The sequence below is a fragment of the Lithobates pipiens genome, unplaced genomic scaffold (genome assembly GCF_037356315.1).
Source record: "Lithobates pipiens isolate NorthernLeopardFrog02 unplaced genomic scaffold, aLitPip1_a1.2 Scaffold_28, whole genome shotgun sequence".
Classification (NCBI taxonomy): Eukaryota; Metazoa; Chordata; class Amphibia; order Anura; family Ranidae; genus Lithobates; species Lithobates pipiens.
The window spans coordinates 172,074,121-172,094,427 of record NW_027507789.1 but is presented as its reverse complement, the minus strand read 5'-3'; the positions used below and the strand labels follow the sequence as shown (position 1 = coordinate 172,094,427).

Here is a 20,307-nt window from a genome sequence, read left to right as displayed (position 1 = left end):
AGGACACTACAAGGACATAAATAATATTTTCGGCACTCGTGAAATATAACTAGCAGCTGCTGCTTGTCGCTAAATTCCAGAATTAGAATCTGCGCCTTTAAAGAGGTTCAATGACAGCTGCGCCTTTTCATTCTTGAACGTTTTTCTCTTTACAAAAGGTAAAGTTCCCTTTCCATGGAAAAACAGTTAAACTTCAGGAATTCACCTCACTCCTCAGACAAGTCAAGCCTGTTTACTTGCAGGAATGTTCTATTGTTTATACCAGCAGCTATGTGGGTCCTTGGTAGAGATAAGAATGCAAGCCCTCCCCCTCTGTTGGGTATATAAGACAGGGCAGAGGGGCCTGAGACTAGCTCACCCTCCTGCACGCTTCACTCTTGTCACTACATCCCTGCCGGAAAAATCATGAGCTTCTCCACCCGCAGCAGCATCAACCATTCTGCCCGCTATAGTGGGTCTAGTGTTGGAGCTGGCTCCCCCAGGGCGCGCAGTGTGGCAGGAGGTGCTGCCAGCATCAGGGTGTCCTCTGCTAGCTATAACATGGCAGCCCCCGCATTTGGTGGTGGATTCGCAGCCCAAGAAGGCAACGCTTTTGGGGTCAACGGCAAAGAGACCATGCAGAACCTGAACGACCGCCTGGCTACCTATTTGGAACGGGTAAGGACAACTGGTTTGGAATTTTATATAACATAGACAACCTTCATATATATATATATATATATATATATATATATATATATATATATATATATATATATATATATATATATATATATATATATATATATATTTTTACATGCATTGCTATCGGGGAACTGGAGAAAGTGCAGAGAAGGGCAACCCAACTGATAAGAGGCATGGAGGAGCTCAGCTATGAGGAACGATTAGAGGAACTGAATTTATTCCCTCTTGAGAAGAGGAGAATACGGGGGGGATATGATCAACATGTATAAATATATAAGGGGTCCATATAGTGAACTTGGTGTCGAGTTATTCACTTTACGGCCAACAGAGAGGACAAGGGGGCACTCTTTACGTCCAGAGGAAAAGAGATTTCATCTCTAAATACGGAAAGGTTTCTTCACAGTAAAGCCCCGTACACACGAGAGGGATTAAGTCTGACAGACCTCCAAAGGAGTTCCGACGGAGTTCCGACGGAGTTCCGACGGAGTTCTGACGGACTTTTCGACCGAACGGACTTGACCACACACCATCACACCAAACTCCGACGGAGTCGAACGTGATGACGTACGACTGGATTCGACGTAGGAAGTTCATAGACAGTAGCCAATAGCTGCCCTAGCGTCGGTTTTAGTCCGTCGGAGTAGCACACACACGAGCGAATTTTTCGAAGGGGACCGGGTCCGGCGGAGTTCCGTCGGGAAAATTTGAAGCATGCTTCATTTCTAAAGTCCGTCAGACTTTTGCGAAGCTAAAGTCCGTTGCAGCCCACACACGATCGGATAGTCTGACGGACTCGGTCTGACGGACTTTGGATGTTGAAAAGTCCGCTCGTGTGTACGGGGCTTAAGAGCTGTGAAAATGTGGACTAGACGTCCTCCAGACATGGCTCTGGCCAGCTCAGTAGATTGCTTTAAAAAAGACCTGGATTCTTTCCTAAATACAAATAATATATCTGGGTACTAACATTTATAGGTAAAGTTGATCCAAGGAAAATCCGATTACCTCTCCGGGATCAGAAAGGATTTTTTTCCCCTGCTGTAGCAAATTGGATCCTTGGATTGGAGCTGTTCTGGGTTTTTTTTTTTTCGTCTTCCTTTGGATCAACTGTGGGTATAAAATTGGGTATATGGGATTGTATTATTTTTATTTTATTATTATTATTTTTTTTATGGTTGAACTAGATGGACTTGTGTCTTTTTTCAACCTGACTAATAATATCCCGTATACACAATTGGAAATCTCATCAGCAAAAGTCCGATGTGAGCTTTCGGCTGGAAATTCCGACTGTGTGTACGCTCCATCTGACTTTTGCTGGCTGGAATTCCCACCAGCAAAAGATTGAGAGCAGGTTCTCTATTTTTTCCGACGGAAAAAGTTCCGATCGTCTGTAGCAAATCGGACGTGCAAAATTCTTACTCATGCTCGGAAACAATTTGACGCATTGAACTTCATTTTCTCGGCTCGTCGTAGCGTTGTACGTCACCGCGTTCTTGATGGTCGAAAGTTCAGAGAACTTTTGTGTGACCGTGTGTATGCAAGGCTATTTTGAGCGGATATCTGTCGGAAAAACCATCCAAGATTTTTCCGACAGACTCCGATCGTGTGTACAGGGCATAACTATGCTTTCCAAATTTAAACATCATCCACACAGGGCGTTTTTATTTTTTTTCCTCCCCTGGACGCCTTTCGTCCCGGCAGGGAAAAATCAGATGAAGTAGCGCGCCTAAAGCTGCGTTTTTGCCCACACGTTTAGGTGGATCATGCGTTTGGGCTTCATTCCTTCCATTGGCTAGAAAATTCATTCATTCAGGCCATTGGAATGAATGAATGCCCAAGAGCTAAACGCACATCAGGCATTTTTTTTCTCCTGAAAGTGTTTTATTTTTATTTTTAATAGCTCTAAATACTCCTCTTCTAATATGCCTATAAATGCCTATGTGTACATGAACATATAGGGGGTTATTTACTAAAACGGGTGAGTCTAAAATCTAAGCAAAAGCATACAAACCAATCAGCTTCCTGGTTTTATTGTCAAAGTTGAATTGAACAAGCTGAAGGTAGAAGCTGATTGGCTACCATGCACAGCTGCACCAGATTCTAAATACACCAGTTTTAGTAAAATTCCCCCCCCCCCCCCATAGGCAAAGTTTTTTTTTTTTTTACATCCTGTGTGCATGAGGCCTCAAGGTATAGCTTTCGGGTGTGACAATAAGCCTAGGGCCCCTCATGGAATGGAATACATCGCTATACTGAGAGGGAGAGGTATTTTTAGTGCAAATTAAGATCTTAGCCTAGGGTGACCACAGTAGAATGACATTGCCATTAACCGCTTCAGCCCCGGAAGATTTTACCCCCTTCCTGACCAGAGCACTTTTTGTGATTCGGCGTCGCTTTAACTGACAATTGCGCTGTCGTGTGACGTTGCACAAAGCAAGGTTCATAAAGACATGAATGAGAGAGTTTGGGGTGGAGGAACTTGACTGGCCTGCACAGAGTCCTGACCTCAACCCGATATAACAGCTTTGGGATGAATTAGAGCGGAGACTGCGAGCCTGGCCTTCTCGTCCACATCAGTACGTGACCTCACAAATGCTCTTCTAGAAGAATGGGCAAACATTCCCGTAGACATAATCCTATACCTTGTGGACAGCCTTCCCAGAAGAGTTGAAGCTGTTATAGCTGCAATGGGTGGGCCAACTCCATATTGACTAAGACTGACTAAGACTAAGACTGTGATGCCATTAAAGTTTATGTGTGGGTAAAGACAGGTGTCCCAATACTTTTGGTAATATAGTGTATGTATATAACCCTAGTATATGTATGCATGTGACCTTGGATGATAAAGCAGGCCATACACTTTGCAAATGTTGTCCAGTCCCTGATGAATAAGCTGAATATGTGATAGTCCCCCTCCTGTCTAACATCCTTTGACCGGAAAATCAAAGGAGCTGAATCCAACATTTTTTGCCAAACAGTGGCAGCACCTGATTGGATGCAGCCACTGCTTAGGTATAATAGGCACCATGGAAGATTTATCTGAGCTGTTTAGCATGGATGGAGGAATTTGCTTGATTTTTTTTTTATTCAGCCTAAACATAATGATGTATGGCCAGCTCGTTGAGGGCAGTGACTGGTGTGAATGTATAATATGTAAAGTGCTGAGTAAATTTCCAGCACTATATAAATACCTGCAATAAATAATGTGTAAATAAAATTTTATTGCAGTATAGTATAATACTAATACTCCACCCAAAATAATATTAATCAAAGATCATAATAATATAATTAATTTTAAAAATGTATTAAATTATAAAATAAAAATAAATACATTTAATTTTTATCACTTATATACATTATATGTATTATATTATCTTATAATATAGTTGTAGATTTTATAATTATATATATATATATATATATATATATATATATATATATATATATATATATATATATATATATATATATAGATATATAGATATATATAGAGGGAGAGAGAGAGAGAGAGAGAGATATTTATAAAATTAAAATGATAAAATTACATTTTATGATTTATATACATTAAACATTAGACACATTACACGTATTATATTATTATATAATTGTACATTTTCGAATTTATATATCAATTATAAAATGTATATTATTTATAAAATTATAAATAAAAATTATATTTAATTGACGTTTAGTTACAGTAGCTTAATAATAATAATACTAATAATATTATATATATATATATATATATATATATATATATATATATATATATATATATATATATAAATAAAATAAATATATTTATTTATTTATAATATATATAAAAATTATAAACTACATTTTATGATGTATATGCATTATATGTATTATGTTAAATGTATCTATATCTATCTATATATATATATATATATATATATATATATATATTATTTATAATTTAATATATATATATATATATATAAATTATGAATGACATTTTATAACATATATACATTATATATTTTATATCATTATATAATTATATATACATTTTAAAATATACAAATTATAAAATGTATATTATTTATAAAATTATAATAAAAATTATATTTAATTGCAGTTCAATTACAGTAGCTTAATGATAATATTTTATATATATATCTATATCTATATAGATATATATAGATATAGATATATATATATAAAATTAGAAATAATGATGTAGTAACTCAGTTCAACTAGTTTTTTTTTTTGTTTTTTTTTTACCGTTCTGAATGTACTAAACTAGAAAGAAACACATACATATACCACAATTAGAGGAGTACACAGAGAGTGATGAAGGTTTTCTTGTGAATTACTTACAGTTTAATATTGTGTTTCCTCAGGTCCGATCTCTGGAGACAGCTAACGGTGATTTGGAATTGAAAATCCGTGAGTTCTATGACAGAAAATCTTCCGTCAGCTCTTTCGACCCCAGTGGATATTATGACACCATCAACAAGCTGCGCTCCCAGGTAACCGGCCTGTCCTTTCATTTTTTTTTTCATTAAAGGATACAAAACCTAAATTGCAGCAAAAATGTGGATGAGAAAGATTTATTCTGAGTATATTTAAATTCTTATGTAAAAGGGGAAGGTCCTCCGTAAAAAAGTAAGATTTTAGCTATATAGGTAAAGCCTAGTGCTCTAACGAGCTGGGCCCTCTGATTCCCCCTGTCTAGAATTGTATTGTATTGTAATGTCTGCCCTAATGTTGTAAAGCGCTGCGTAAACTGTCGGCACTATATAAATCCTGTATAATAATAGTGAGTCAGCCTTTGGTTTTGTTATATGACTGGGATACTCCAACAGTAAGATCTCCATGCCGTAACTAATTCCCAGTTCTGCTTCTGTCAGTCGAGGTGTTCCAGTTGTTTCTGCAATATTTATATGTTCCAGTTACTCCAGTTACATTCTTCATAACATAAAATAAATGAAGTCCACAGTGATGGTGGAAACTCCTCATGATGGGCACAGTAAGGGTGTAGACCCACAAACTCTACACAAATATCCCACCAGAGTGTCTCAGAGAGATAGAAGAAACTGTCAGGCTCTACCAAAAACTGAAATAGTACATTTTGGTGGACCAAGTCTATAAAATATTTCCTAAATATCATTCTTTCACAATTTGCATTGTGATAATTTTTGCCCACTGTATAGCTTACCTAAAACATACAACTGTATGGCTGAATTCGCATTGCACAGACATTGCATGTGATGGGCACAGCAAAGCGGTGTGAATCACATTTATATTGTCTTTTGAAATTTACAAATGCAGCAACTTAGAAATTGGATGGAAGGATTAGCGATGGGAAACACTTTTTGAAAGATAAAAAGTGCAATTTATATACAACTATATCGATCAAAATGAGGGACAAGTGAGAAGGAAAATGGGACAGAGGGACATTGTTGCAAACCAGGGACAATCCCTCAAAATCCGGGATATTTGGGAGGTATGGGCAATGTACAGATCAAGATGACAGCCCGAGACCCTGCACCTATTAAAACAAGTCAGCAATGTCAGATCCCATAATTTTATCCAGAAAAGCTAACTTAAAAAATTCCAAGGCTACGCTTTCTATATTGCAGGGATCTTAGCAAACGTTCTTGCAGATTCCTATCTAAATTGTCTCTGTAGATGGTGTGTATACATGCTGAAACTAAAGCTGGCCATAGATGGATCAAAATTCCACACTGAAACGGCCAAATTTCAATCCATCTATGGCCATTGGAAGTTGATCTAATGATCGACCTCTCTCCAAATGGACTGTTGGAATACTTTCATTCCATCAGCTACAGCACTGATCAGTGTCTCTTGACAGTGGGGACCTTCCTGCTGTCACAATGCAATAGCACCGTGGGGAGGGTTCCTCCTTCCACTTTTCTAGTGTGGATGGGGCGAATCAATTTTTTTTTCGATCAGCCTTTTGGCTGGTAAAAAAAATAAATTAGTAACTTATGGCCGATCTTATTCCCTGTACACACAGTTGGACATTCCGACCACAAAATCCATTGGATTTTTTCAACTGATTTTGTCCGAAACTTGAGTTGCATACACGCGGTCGGACACGAGGTAACATTCGATGCATACGATGGGACTACATAGAGGCTAGTAGCCAATAGCTTTGGCCTTGTAATTTAATTTGAGTATGCGTGGCACTTTGTCCGTCAGAATTCTCTACAAACGATCGGATTTTGTTTTCAGAAAATTTGAGATCCAGCTCTCAAAATTTCTGCGTCGAAATTTCAAATGGAAAAAGTCCTTTAGAGCCCACATACGATTGGATTTTCCAACAACATGATCCGATCGGACCTTTTCCGTCGGAATTTACGACCGTGTGTACAGGGCATAAGTGTTGTAATACAGGCTCAGCATACCTTAAGATGTGTGCAATTATCTAATCAGACTTGCAGTAATCACTGCATCTGATGTATACAGAAAAAGGTTTATCGCTAAAATTACTGTACAGGAATTCAGTGCATGTCCGGGAATGCCAAACCTCATACAACAGTCTCCATGTAACTTGACCTAAGATTCTGTAAGAGAGACAGGAGGCCCATTACAGTTGGGGGGATGAAGATTCAGTCTGGACATTCTGACCTTAAATTGGATATAAGCGTTATGGAAAGATGAGGGTGGCTACAAGTTGAAGTAAAAGTAAAAAATAACTTTCAGTTGAAAACAGCTTAAATGTCAATTTTATTAATCTCCTTTTTAACAAATGTAGTTGTATTGTAAGTCAACTTCTATTTTATATTCAGTAGTCATTGACAAACATAACTAGCTGTAAAACCACATAAAACCACAAGGTGGTGTAAGCAGCTTTATTTAATTTTTTTTTTGTCATAATATACGTCTAGGAATAGCGATCATTAAAATAAAAATAATATACATTTACCATAAAGAAACATACAATAATTGTGTATTTATTTTGGCTCATTCACAATATATCTCCCCTTATCCTGCAGATCCAGGATTCCACCATTCACAATGCCCGGCTTGTGCTGCAGATTGACAACGCCAAGCTGGCTGCTGATGACTTTAAGATTAAGTAAGTGATTACACACCATATTGGACTCTGTATATATGGTATGCCTATATGCAAGGATTGCGCCTCTATGGAGAAGTTATAACATAACATAATATATTATATATTATATTGTTAGAATAACTCTCTAGAGGACTCTATGTCTAGAGGACAATGAGTAACGAGAAACCTCCCAGTGGAAGCAGAAATGCCCTGGCATCGATGGGAGTAAGCAATGCCATAAGCTCGGTTAGCAGTGGGATTAAAAAATTGGTGTCAGTGGAATAGTGCCCCATCATTGGTGTCAGTGGGAGGAATAGTGCCTCATCATTGGTGTAAGTGGGAGGAATAGTGCCTCATCATTGGTGTCAGTGGAACAGTGTCCCATCATTGGTGTCAATGTGAGAAATAGTGCCCCATCAGTAGTGTCAGTGGAATAGTGCCCCATCAATAGTTCTTCCCATTGGTGTCAATAGGAGGAATAGTGCCCCATTATTAGTGTCAGTGGAATAGTGCCCCATCAATAATTCTTCCCATTGGTGTCAATGGGAGGAATAGTGCCCCATCAGTAGTGTCAGTGGGAGGAAGTACCCCATCATTGGTGTCAGTGGGAGGAATAGTGCCCCATCAGTAGTGTCACTGGGAAAACAAGGGCCCGTCATCAGTGTCAGTGGGAGTAATAGTGCCCCATCATTAGTGTCAGTGGGAGTAATAGTGCCCCATCATTAGTGTCAGTGGGAGTAATAGTGCCCCATCCTTGGTGGCGGTGGGAGGAATAGTGCCCCATCATTGGCATCAGTGGGAGGAAAAGTACCCTATCATTGGTGTCAGTGAGAGGAATAGTACCTCATATTAGGGGAAGGAAAAGTGCCCCAAGGGCCAGATAAAGACAAGTAAAGGGCCACATCCGCAGTTTGGAGACCCTTGCTCTAAGAGAAGTAGATACTTGAAACTGATGAGCTCTGTCGCCACCTGCAGGTTTGAATCAGAACTGGCCATCAGACAAGGAGTGGATACTGACATCGTTGGACTGCGCAGAGCCCTGGACGAGCTGACCATCAACAGATCAGACCTGGAGCTTGAGATTGAAGGCCTAAAGGAGGAGCTGATCTACCTGAAGAAGAATCACGAGGAGGTAAGATTGCCAAGTGTGCTTGGAATATTTTGATTATTAATGCAAAAAGGTAGAGAGGTCACGTAGCTGCGCATCTTGGCATTTTTATCAGCCTAAGCAATTTTTTGAGTTCAAGTAGTGTTTTTTTAATTTAAACACTAAGGCTGGCTTTAGATTACTTAAATTTCAGCTGATTAAGGAGAAATATAAGCACCATCCAGCTCGACAATCGTTGATTTAAAAATGAACTGAGATGGGAGGAGGCAAACTAGAGGCCGAACTGTGAGGGGTCATGTTGAGGAACGTTAATCTACAGGATGAACTAGTTAAAGTGGAATGTTGCTCTGTCCAGGGGTTGCCAGTTTTCAAAGTTGATTTGTAAGAAGTTATATTTTTTCATCATTTGCAGTTTTGATAACCTCCCCTTCCATAAAAACAATAAGGGCCCGTTCACATCAGAATGAAGTGCAGGAAAACCATAATTCATGCACATTTCCGGCAGTGCATTCAAAACGCACCGGGTGAACAATCTGCTGTGGGTGTCAATGTAATCCTAATGATACCCCACACACAGATCTCAAATACAGTGCCTTTGCATGCAACGGATCACATGGAACTACAGAACGTGCAAGCTTTTTGGGTGAGATCCAGTGCAATTTCACCCCATTCAAATGAATGGGCTGAAAATCACATCACACAGGATTCTGGTATGAACCAACGCTACAGACCCATGCACACTGTCAGATTTTCTGCTGATTTTTGTCTTCAGATTTACCCAAACCATGTAGTGCAAGGGCCTGCTGATTGCATACAAATTGAAACTCCTAAAGTTTGACCTCATATTATATGGTTTTGGTAAATCTGAAGACAAAACTCAGCAGAAAATCTGATAGTGTGTATGGGGCTTAAGTTTCCTTTTTTTTTTTATTGAAGTTCTTGTGCTTCCAAAATGCTGACACTGACCCATCAATGAAGTGCCTTATGATACTTGATCCTTGTGAGTTGCACCATACAACTCCATTATGGTGGCCTCTGACTGTTAAAGATGATTGAGACACCAAAGCACACATTAAATGTTTCATAAATGTGCCATATACCTGATCATGTTTAACCATGACCTCAGATACACAGAGGAGAATGGGAAGTCATTCATGACTCAGAGTAAGTCCATCACTAAAAGTGGGGTTAATATCTACATGCGTTAAGGCTATAATGATGAACAGTTAAGAAAATGTTGCGGTGTATCATTATGGCTGTGTCCTTACCATCTTTCTTTATGTTTCAGGATCTAGCTGCTTCTCAGGGTCGATCTGGAGGAAAAGTTAATGTGGAAATGGATACCGCTCCAGCCGTTGACTTGTCCAAGGTGCTAGCAGATGTCAGGGATCAATATGAGAAAATGGTGGAGAAGAATCGGCAAGAGGCGGAGATCTGGTTTAGAGGACAGGTATGTGGCAAGGGCACTTTGTGCTCGAAAAAACTCTTATACCGCGTACACACGATCGGACTTTCAGATGGGAAATGTTGGATGTGAGCTTGTTGGCAGTAAGTGCGACCATGTGTGCGCTCCATCGGACATTTGTTGTCGGACTTTCCTCCAACAAATGTTGGCTAGCATGCTCTCAAATTTTCCGCCAACAAATGTTTATTGTCAGACTTTCCGATCGTGTGTACACAAGTCCGTCACACAAAAGTCCAAAGTACAAACATGCATGCTCGGACGCAGAAGTGGTCGGTCTTGTAAACTAGCGTTTGTAATAGAGAATTAACATTCGTGACGTGGAAAATTATGAAATCTTCAAATGCAGCGCACAATTCTCTTCTTCTTTAATAATGAAGCTGCTTTGCTGGTGATACTAATGGAGTTATTGCAAACACATTTTCAAAAGCTTTGAACGTCTACTAACACGAAATTAGCAAAAGGAGCCCAAAGTGTGGCGCTAAAGAGCTGAAAAACCACATAGTACGTCTAGTACGCCACTATGTTTGTAATTGTTGGTCAACATTTGTGTGACCGTGTATGCAAAACAAGTTTGAGCCAACACCCTTTGAACAAAATTTCACGGTTTTGTTGTCGGCAAGTCCGATCGCGTGTACGAGGCATAAGAATCTCAAAGTCGAGCTGTAGCCAAAACATTTTTTGATAAGGTAAAGAGTTAGTAACTCTGTCTGAATTTGTTACTATCTGTGTTTTCCGGCTGGAAATTCCAGGAGTTAGAAAGTGATGGGAAATGCAACATTTGCATTGTCAATGAAACAGGAGGTGGAGAGGAACCTTCCGATTCGGACAATTTTTCCAATGACCACCATCTGAGAAGGTGTTTTCCCCTCACGTTGGAGAGCTTGCTTTCTGTTGTGTCTCTGGGGCAAGAAATAAAAGGATATTTCCCCTATGGGACACACAGAAAAACCAACAAGTTTTACCAATTCCAAAAACAACCTTATGGCTATAGGAACAGTTTAGGTTGTCTACACCTGGGGGTTTATAAGTCACAAAAGGTATTTTTTTGGACTAATTTTTTCGATAATTGGACCAAATGTGTAGCTAGCCAACTTACTACTTGAGAAATCTGTTTGGATTTCAAATAGGGAAGATGGAAAATTTAGCTGCACAATATTTGCATCTGCCTGTGTTTTAGCATGATCACTTTTATGTTTTCCAAAGATTACTAATTGAATCACTGTTCCCTGTTTTTTTCTGAGTCTTAAGAAATCTTTCTTCTCTTCCACAGAGTGAAAGCCTCAGCAAGGAAGTTGCAGTAAACCAACAAAGCTTCCAGGCTTCCAAATCTGAGGTCACAGAACTTAGACGCACAGTACAGAGTCTGGAGCTGGAGCTTCAGTCCCTCCTCAACATGGTAAGTGTATCAGTCTCTTCACCTTCTATCACAGACATGTGGTCCTAGTCATTACTTTATTTTGAGCATTAGTACATGTAGGATGAACTTGTGTCTGCTGTAAGCTACTTGTATAACTTACACCAAGGCTGGACAACTCCCAGAATCCAAGTAACTATTGAGCCTTAAAAATTACAGCTGGAGACTAACTTTTGAGGTTTCATTGGTTGTTATTGAAGCTGGCTCCTAAACAAAATCCCGCTGGCTCCTGGCTTGGATAGACTGGCTCCTGAACTCCATATTGAATGAATGAATGAATGAGTGACTTGTATAGCGCTACCTATGTGAACTGAATCGCCTCAGGGCGCTTTCTTGCCACCGGTGTCCATCTGCAGCTTATATAAATTTTTCCACCCCTGGCTTACACCATAGAGAGCTTTTTGTTCTGTTTAGTGATTGACTACCACCCTTGGTGATAAATCACCATCAGTAGTATGACTGGGTTACAAAAAATTGCCCTTGTAGCTCCGGATTTAAAGGATAAATGTACTTTACGTAAGAATTTCACTAAGGGCCAATGGCGATGGGCTTTGATGAGTGTTGCCTTGCATTTGACCTGCTTCAGCTGCCTTTGCATTCTTATAGATATGTATGGGGAGAAAAGCAGTTATGAAGAAAACAAAAGCTCATCCACACAGACCCTTAGACTCTCCTCCTGGTCTCTGAAACATGAATTTCTATGAGATTCCCATACTTTAGTGTTTGTATATGCTTCTCCTCCATCCTAGTCAAACTCAGATCACATTGCCTACAGTATGCTGGCAGGACTAAACCAACATTTCTTAACCTTTTCACCCCAGAGGAGCCAATGAAGTCAATTTTAGGTCTATGGAAACCCCTTGCTAAAATAATTTATCAGAGGTGAAAAAAATAAAAATATCGTTGATGCACTGCCAAGTGACGTTGGATTCAGAGGCCAATCTGACACAGCTCAAGAAACCCCTAGTAGCCTTTGGAGAAACCCTAGGGTTCTATGGAACCCTGGTTGAGATTTGCTGCACTGAACTTTGTGAGTGAAATTAGATGCACATGGAGCATGGTCTTTGGCCACATTGGTCAAGATTGGGTACAAAAAGCATGGCATTTAAAAAATCCTGAGGTATGAGGGGCCTATAAAGGTTATTTTTGCAGATGTTGTGAAGGAGGGTGTTTGTGAAATACTTACTTAAAGCCAAACTCCAAGCAAATACAACTAACATTAACTAAAACATGCTTCTTGAGTCTTTCTATGGCCATCATTGGACCACTGTCAGCTATATCGGTTCTCTTTTTCCTTCATTAGACATTCTATGGTCATCATTAGACCACCGTTGACTATTTTGGTTATATTTTTCTTCATTTTCAGAAACAAGCGTTAGAAGGCTCCTTATCAGAAACAGAAGGCCGATATGGAGCAGAAATTGCAAATCTCCAGAGTATTATTTCCCAAATAGAAATCGACCTTCAGCAAGTCAGGTCAGACTCAGAGCAGCATGGTCTGGAGTACAGAAGGCTGCTGGACATCAAGTCCAGGCTTGAGCAGGAGATCGCCACCTACAGAAGACTGCTGGAAGGAGAAGATGCCAGGTGAGGGTCTTATGAATCCTCTTAAAATATCTTTTATTATAAACTCAATAAAATATATTTTTCAGTTTAGTACACATAAAATACGTCAGTTACTGAAGATATATTGAGAATAGATGTCTGTGTATGTAGAACATTAAGTGACACCATATCTTTGGTTAAAAAAAAAAAAGACGTGGCATGTGCAGAACAATTATTTTTTTCCTATGGGAACCAATCCTGTTACTGGTATCATTTTTTAAAGTACAGGTAACAGAGCTGTGACTCGAGTGGAGGCCATTCAAATGTTTTAAACATATCATTTTTTTTCTCTCACCAGCTTTTCGTCAGTTAAGCGATTGGAATCATCAGACAAAAGTAAGTCATTGAGCATTTCAAACAAATGAACAATTGTACAGAATTGCCAAGACACAGCTCTTGTATGCAGATGTGTGTCTAATAAAAATAGAAGTCCTTGAGACATGGGTTAGACATGGCAGTCAAAAATGTTGACAGCAGCCCAATATATCTGTAATGACAGGTTCACTTTACAGAGTTTCTTCTATAAGCCCCCGTATACACGGTCGGAAATTCCGGCAACCAAATCCGTCGGAGTAATTCCGACGGATTAATTCCAGAAGAGGTCCGGAAGTTATGTTGCATACACACGGTCGGACAAAGTTGTCGGAAAATCTGATTGTACATAACGAGATGACGTTATTTCGTTATGACGGGACTACGTTCAGGCTAGTAGCCAATAGCTTTGGTCTAGGAATTTGATCTCAGCATGCGTGGCACTTTGTCCGTCGGAGTAGGCTACACATGATCGGAGTATGTCTGATCGGAGCATATTTGTCTGAAAATTTTACCGGCAAGTTGGAAAAGTTGGTCCGTCGGATATTCCGATGGAAACAGTCCGATGGAGACCACACACAGTCGGAATATCCGACAAAACGGTCCGATAGGACACATTCCGTCGGAATCTCCGACCGTGTGTACAAGGGCTTAGACAGCTGTTAGCTGATATCAGGTCAGAACAATATAATTAAATCCTCATCACAGATGAGTGTATGTGTGTTAATTAGTATAAACACAATAAAGTTAATATTTTAGTTATTACTGTAATGTTACCCTTCCCACATATGTGCCAGACATAGTGATTGACAATCTTTGCACATTTACTTTTAGTTGTTAAAATACAATTAATTATATGTGCAAAGGGTGGCCTAAAAATCCATTCAATTTATGAGGTCAAGTAGGACCTTTTTTAATAAATATTAAGGAAATTATACAATCTGATTGTAGCGTGGGTTTGCAGTAAGGCCACTATAGACAATACAGGGAGGCCAGAAATGCAGGTACATCTAGTTTCCCCTTGGTCATGTATGCCAGCCATTGTGTCCTTTGACAATGTGACTGTTTGTGTTTATCCCAAAGAGAAGGACCTCTGGTGGCTGGTCCATCAGGGATGAAACACTTGCAATCATACAAGGTTTTCATACAAGTCCAGTCACTATATTCTCCAACAAGCTTTGGTTGACTAAGTTGCTCTCTGTCTTGGTTGCTCCTCTTTGTACAAAACAGGGTTAATAACCCTGCTTCGTACATGATGACAATGTGGGACAACCCAAAGCCTTCATTAAAGCTCAGAGCTTTGGGCAGCATAGAACAACACTTGAACCTGCCAGACTGAGGGATAGAGTAAGCAATACAACTTATTGTTGCACCCCTAGACCAAATGAGCATTTACCCCTTGCATTACAGAGGCGCCCGCTGCAGGGGTAGATTTGGTCTAATTCCTGGAGTTCAGCTTTAAATCCACCATCTTCTTGCAACATATAAGTAATCTTGTGACTATGTCATAAGAATGCTCTCTGTGTTCTATTTTACTAATCCCATATGTCTCATAAATAGTACATTGCCTCTGCATGCTACTGTATTAATGATGGAAAATTGTGTTACTTAATTCTGTCATTTGTCAACTAGGTGTGAAAATTGTCAGCAAAGAAGAAGCACACAGTTCTACCACCACAAAGATCAAGGTGAAGACAGTGTTGGAGGAAGTGGTAGATGGGAAGTTGGTGTCTTCCTCCGTGAAAGAGGTGACTCAGGACTCCAAAACCTCTTCATAAAGGCATCAAGGACACGCCAGAGAACGCTATCTACAACAATGTTAACTGAACATAGAACTGAACTGAAAAATAAAACACTTGGTGCATTTGCTGTACAACCTGTTTATGTGTTTTTATTCTATTTACAATATATTGATTATGTCTTTACTCAGAGTTTTAAGCTGGCCATAGATGGATGGGAACCTTTCTTGCTGTGTCATTGTATTCTGACAGTGGGCCAGAATACACTGATCAGCGTTGCAGCAGATTGGCTGCGTGTGCCAAATGAACACATATTTTCCAACAGTCCTGTTAAAGAGAAGTTGATTACCAGGTTGACTCTTCCCGAATGGGAACGGCCATTGATGGATCAAAATTTGACTGGTCCCTTCCTCTATGGGTAGAAAACTCCCAGAACTTTGCTAAGGATGTTGCTAAGAGATGCACAGCTATTACTGTTCTCATTCACCATCACAGAAGTAAGCTCTCAAATTCTGAGCTCAGGCCTACTGCATCAGGGGAGAGAACGTGGATGGGAGGAGGCTTAAATCAGAGAAAGAGCTTCCTCCTGTGATGGTGGAGGTGAGCAGTAACACCAGCCTTCTCTTAGCAACATCCAGCCTTCTCTTAGCAGAGATTTCCAGTTAGGCTTCATGAGGGATGTAATTGGCTTACACCTATAACAAGGGCATTATTCAACTTTGGTCAAAGTTGCACAGTATGTTTGTATCTACAGACATCCCTTATCTGCATAGGCAGATAAGGTGAACTAATCTTTTAAGCAAGGTTGCATTGCACATTGCAAGTTTTTATGCAAAAGGTATCTTATTCACTATAATTGGGCTGCCAACGCAGTGCAGTAGATTGGAAACATACATACCCCTTTCATGGCACCACACTAGGACATATGCATCGGTATGCATTGGGTAATGCCAGCTATACTCTGCATTACCGCAACTCATGAGTTTCAATGGGCCCAAGGGCCCCAATGGGAACAGTTGTGCAGACAGCCAGATTCAGCTTGATTTCAGGTACATTTAAAGGCTAAGTTCACCTTTTTTCACTTTTTTTTTAAATTCCAGCTCCCTTATGTACAATATAGCATTAATGTACTTTTGCAGAAATAACAAAGCTTTCCATTTATTCTACACACGCTTACCTCACTGTCCTCAAGACTGTTTAAAAAAGACTTCTCCATTACTTTTGCCTTACTTCCTTGACAGACTTATAAAACATAAAACAGGAAGGAGTTGACCAGCTGACCTCATTAGCACACATCCTGCATCATCTGCCCTCCTACCTCCTACCACCTGACCCGTTTTACCTTGTTCCAATTCTGGCTCTACACTGCCCTGCAGTGATTAGACACAATAATTAGGATTTATGAATTCTCCAATCACAAGCAGGGGGCAGGGATTGTGCCTCTCCAAACATTCCCGGCCAGGACAAGTACTGTCCATAAGTAAAGCGGCAATGTGGCAATGTTTGGGGGCATCAGACCAGCCTGGTGGGGGGACTGTGTCAGTTTCATTTCAAGACACTGTATTGTCCTGGAATGAAGGTGCCTGGGACCCGTGACAGACCTGTAAAATGGGGACACGTGGTCATCCTACCTATTACCCACTTCCAGGTGCATGTTTTTTATGTGAAGTGCAATCAATCAGTGATCACTAGTCTCACTAAATACACCAGCATAATTTTTTTTTACCTTAACTTTCATCTTGCATAGATCGTTCATTTGGCAGAGTGTACTGAGTGATCAGATAACAGCCTATTTGGATAGAGCTGCGGTATTGAAAATAGGAGAAGTATGTTCTGTAAAGCTTACTATACACCAGGGCTCCAAATTTCAAGTCCTGAGCTACTAGCCAGGCTTCAAGGGTTACTTGCCACCAGTTGCCCCACCCCTAATTCTGCCCCTAAACACTCCCTCATAAATTATCTCATGAAATGGCACTTAAATGTTTTATGTAGAATTAGGTTAAAAAAAATATTAACAACAACCTTATCAGTGCCCATCAGTGCAGCCTACCTGTATCCATCAATGCCACTTCACCTGTGCCCAACAATGCAGCCTACCTGTGTCCATCAATTCTGCTTCACCTGTGCCCAACAATGCAGCCTACCTGTGTCTATCAATGCTGCTTCACCTGTGCCCAACAATGCAGCCTACCTGTGTCTATCAATGCTGCTTCACATGTGCCCAACAATGCAGCCTGTGTCCATCAATGCAGCCTACCTGTGTCCATCAATGCAGCCTCACCTGTGCCCATCAAAACAGCCCACCTGTGTCCATCAATACTTCCCCACCTGTGTCCATCAATACAGCCTACCTGTGTCCATCAATGCAGCCTCACCTGTGCCCAACAATTCAGCCTACCTGTGTACATCAATGTTGCTTCACCTGTGTCCATCAATGCAGCCTACCTATGTCCATCAATGCAGCCTACCTGTGGCCATCAATGTCGCTTTACCTGTGCCCAACAATGCAGCCTACCTGTGTCCATCAATGCTGCTTCCCCCTTTTCCCAAAAATGCAGCCTACCAGTGTCCATCAATGCTGCTTCACCTGCATCCATCAATTTAGCCTCACCTGTGCCCAACAATGCAGCCTACCTGTGTCCATCAATGTCGCTCTACCTGTGTCCATCATTGCCGCTTCACCTGTGCCCAACAATGCAGCCTACCTTTGTCCACCAATGCTCCTTCACCTGTGTCCATCAATTTAGCATCACCTGTGCCCAACAATGCAGCCTACCTGTGTTCATCAATGCAGCCTACCTGTGTCCATCAATGTTGCTTTACCTGTGCCCAACAATGCAACCTACCTGTGTATATCAATGCTGCCTCACCTGTGTCCATCAATGCAGTCTACCTGTGTCCATCAATGCAGCCTACCTGTGTCCATATATGCAACCTCACATGTGCCCAACAATGCAGCCTACTCGTGTCCATCAATGCAGCCTACCTGTGTCCATCAATAGAGCCTACCTGTGCCCATTAATGCTCCTCTTCCACGGGGGATCACTGGGAGAAGGGCTTCCATTCAACCCTGCCTGCCGGCGGTGCTTGCCCCCCCCCGACTCCCAGGCAGCCCACCCTCGTCATCCCTTATTTTCCACTGTAGGTGAGTGGAAAATGTAAGGACTGCAATACACTATACAATTTGATTGTACAACCTCCTTTACATCTACCATCAACTATGTTGTACAAGGGCCTGCCTGATTGGATAGAGAGTGTATGGATAGATAGGTGGGTCCTCCTATTCCATAATTCAGGAAAATACAAAAGTAATTGTACAGAGACTGTACAATCAGCCTTTAGGCTTGCTTTAAACTTCTCTTGGAGCTGATTCTAACCTTTTTCTGAGTTGCTTTTACGTCTACATTGACTTGTAGGGGAGGAAACTGGTTCTTATACACAAGGCTATCCCACTAGTTAGCCTTGTACATAAGCCTCCTGCACTCAAATCGTACCTATAAAAATGCCTTGAAACCTCACTCCCTGCCTGGGTATAACAGTGTTTACAATCATAAACACACACGATTGCTACAAAAAGCTATTTACAGTCACTTAATTTAATTGCAAATGTACAAGATAGAAAAAAGGGGAACTTTTCTATAAAACTCTGTCCTACAGAAAATACAGTACAGTGGTGTGAAAAAGTGTTTGCCCCCTTCCTCATTTCCTGTTCCTTTGCATGTTTGTCACACTTAAGTGTTTCGGAACATCAAACCAATTTAAACAATAGTCAAGGACAACACAAGTAAACACAAAATGCAATTTGTAAATGAAGGTGTTTATTATTAAAGGTGAAAAAAAATCCAAACCATCATGGCCCTGTGTGAAAAAGTGATTGCCCCCCTTGTTAAAACATACTATAACTGTGGTTGTCCACACCTGAGTTCAATTTCTCTAGCCACACCCAGGCCTGATTATTGCCACACCTGTTCACAATCAAGGCATCACTTAAATAGGAGCTGCTTGACACAGTAAGGTCCACCAGAAGATCCTTAAAAGCTACACATCATGCCGAGACCCAAAGAAATTCAGGAACAATTGAGAAAGAAAGTAATTGAGATCTATCAGTCTGGAAAGGGTTATAAAGCCATTTCCAAAGCTTTGGGAATCCAGCGAACCACAGTGAAAGCCATTATCCACAAATGGCGAAGACATGGAACAGTGGTGAACCTTCCCAGGAGTGGCCGGCCGCCCAAAATTACCCCAAGAGCGCAGCGACGGCTCATCCAAGAGGTCACAAAAGACCCCACAACAACGTCCAAGGAACTGCAGGCCTCACTTGCCTCAGTTAAGGTCAGTGTTCATGCCTCCACCATCAGGAAAAGACTGGGCAAAAATGGCCTGCATGGCAGAGTTCCAAGGAGAAAACCACTGCTGAGCAAAAAGAACATCAAAGCTCGTCTCAATTTCTCCACAACACATCTTGATGATCCCCAAGACTTTTGGGACAACATTCTGTGGACCGATGAGACAAAAGTGGAACTCTTTGGAAGGTGTGTGTCCAAGTATATCTGGCGTAGAAGGAACACTGCATTTCATAAAAAGAACATTATACCAACAGTAAAATATGGTGGTGGTAGTGTGATGGTCTGGGGCTGTTTTGCTGCTTCAGGACCTGGAAGACTTGCCGTGATAAAAGGAACTATGAATTCTGCTGTCTACCAAGAGATCCTGAAGGAGAATGTCCGACCATCTGTTCGTGTACTCAAGCTGAAACAAACTTGGGTTCTGCAGCAGGACAATGATCCTAAACACACCAGCAAGTCCACCACCGAATGGCTGAAGAAAAACAAAATGAAGACTTTGGAGTGGCCTAGCCAAAGTCCTGACCTGAATCCTATTGAGATGTTGTGGTATGACCTTAAAAAGGCCGTTCATGCTCGAAAACCCTCTAAT

General features: G+C 40.6%; 1 protein-coding gene across 1 annotated transcript; it reads left to right on the top strand.

The window, feature by feature from the left end:
- The first annotated feature begins 347 nt into the window (after positions 1–347).
- LOC143935818 (keratin, type I cytoskeletal 47 kDa-like) lies at positions 348–15,509 on the top strand. Its single transcript, XM_077459929.1, has 9 exons — positions 348–657; positions 5,046–5,174; positions 7,668–7,750; positions 8,705–8,861; positions 10,126–10,287; positions 11,573–11,698; positions 13,083–13,303; positions 13,620–13,657; positions 15,266–15,509. Exons 1-9 carry the CDS (start codon positions 406–408, stop codon positions 15,409–15,411), a joined length of 1,314 nt encoding a protein of 437 aa, XP_077316055.1. The 5' UTR covers positions 348–405; the 3' UTR covers positions 15,412–15,509.
- The last annotated feature ends 4,798 nt before the right edge of the window (positions 15,510–20,307 follow it).

Excerpts from the sequence above, each read along its gene's own strand:
- LOC143935818 (XM_077459929.1), top strand. The coding sequence starts at position 406 with ATGAGCTTCTCCACCCGCAGCAGCATCAACCATTCTGCCCGCTATAGT. Across the intron at positions 658-5,045 it reads TGGCTACCTATTTGGAACGG|GTCCGATCTCTGGAGACAGC; the intron begins GTAAGGACAACT and ends GTGTTTCCTCAG. Across the intron at positions 10,288-11,572 it reads AGATCTGGTTTAGAGGACAG|AGTGAAAGCCTCAGCAAGGA; the intron begins GTATGTGGCAAG and ends TCTCTTCCACAG.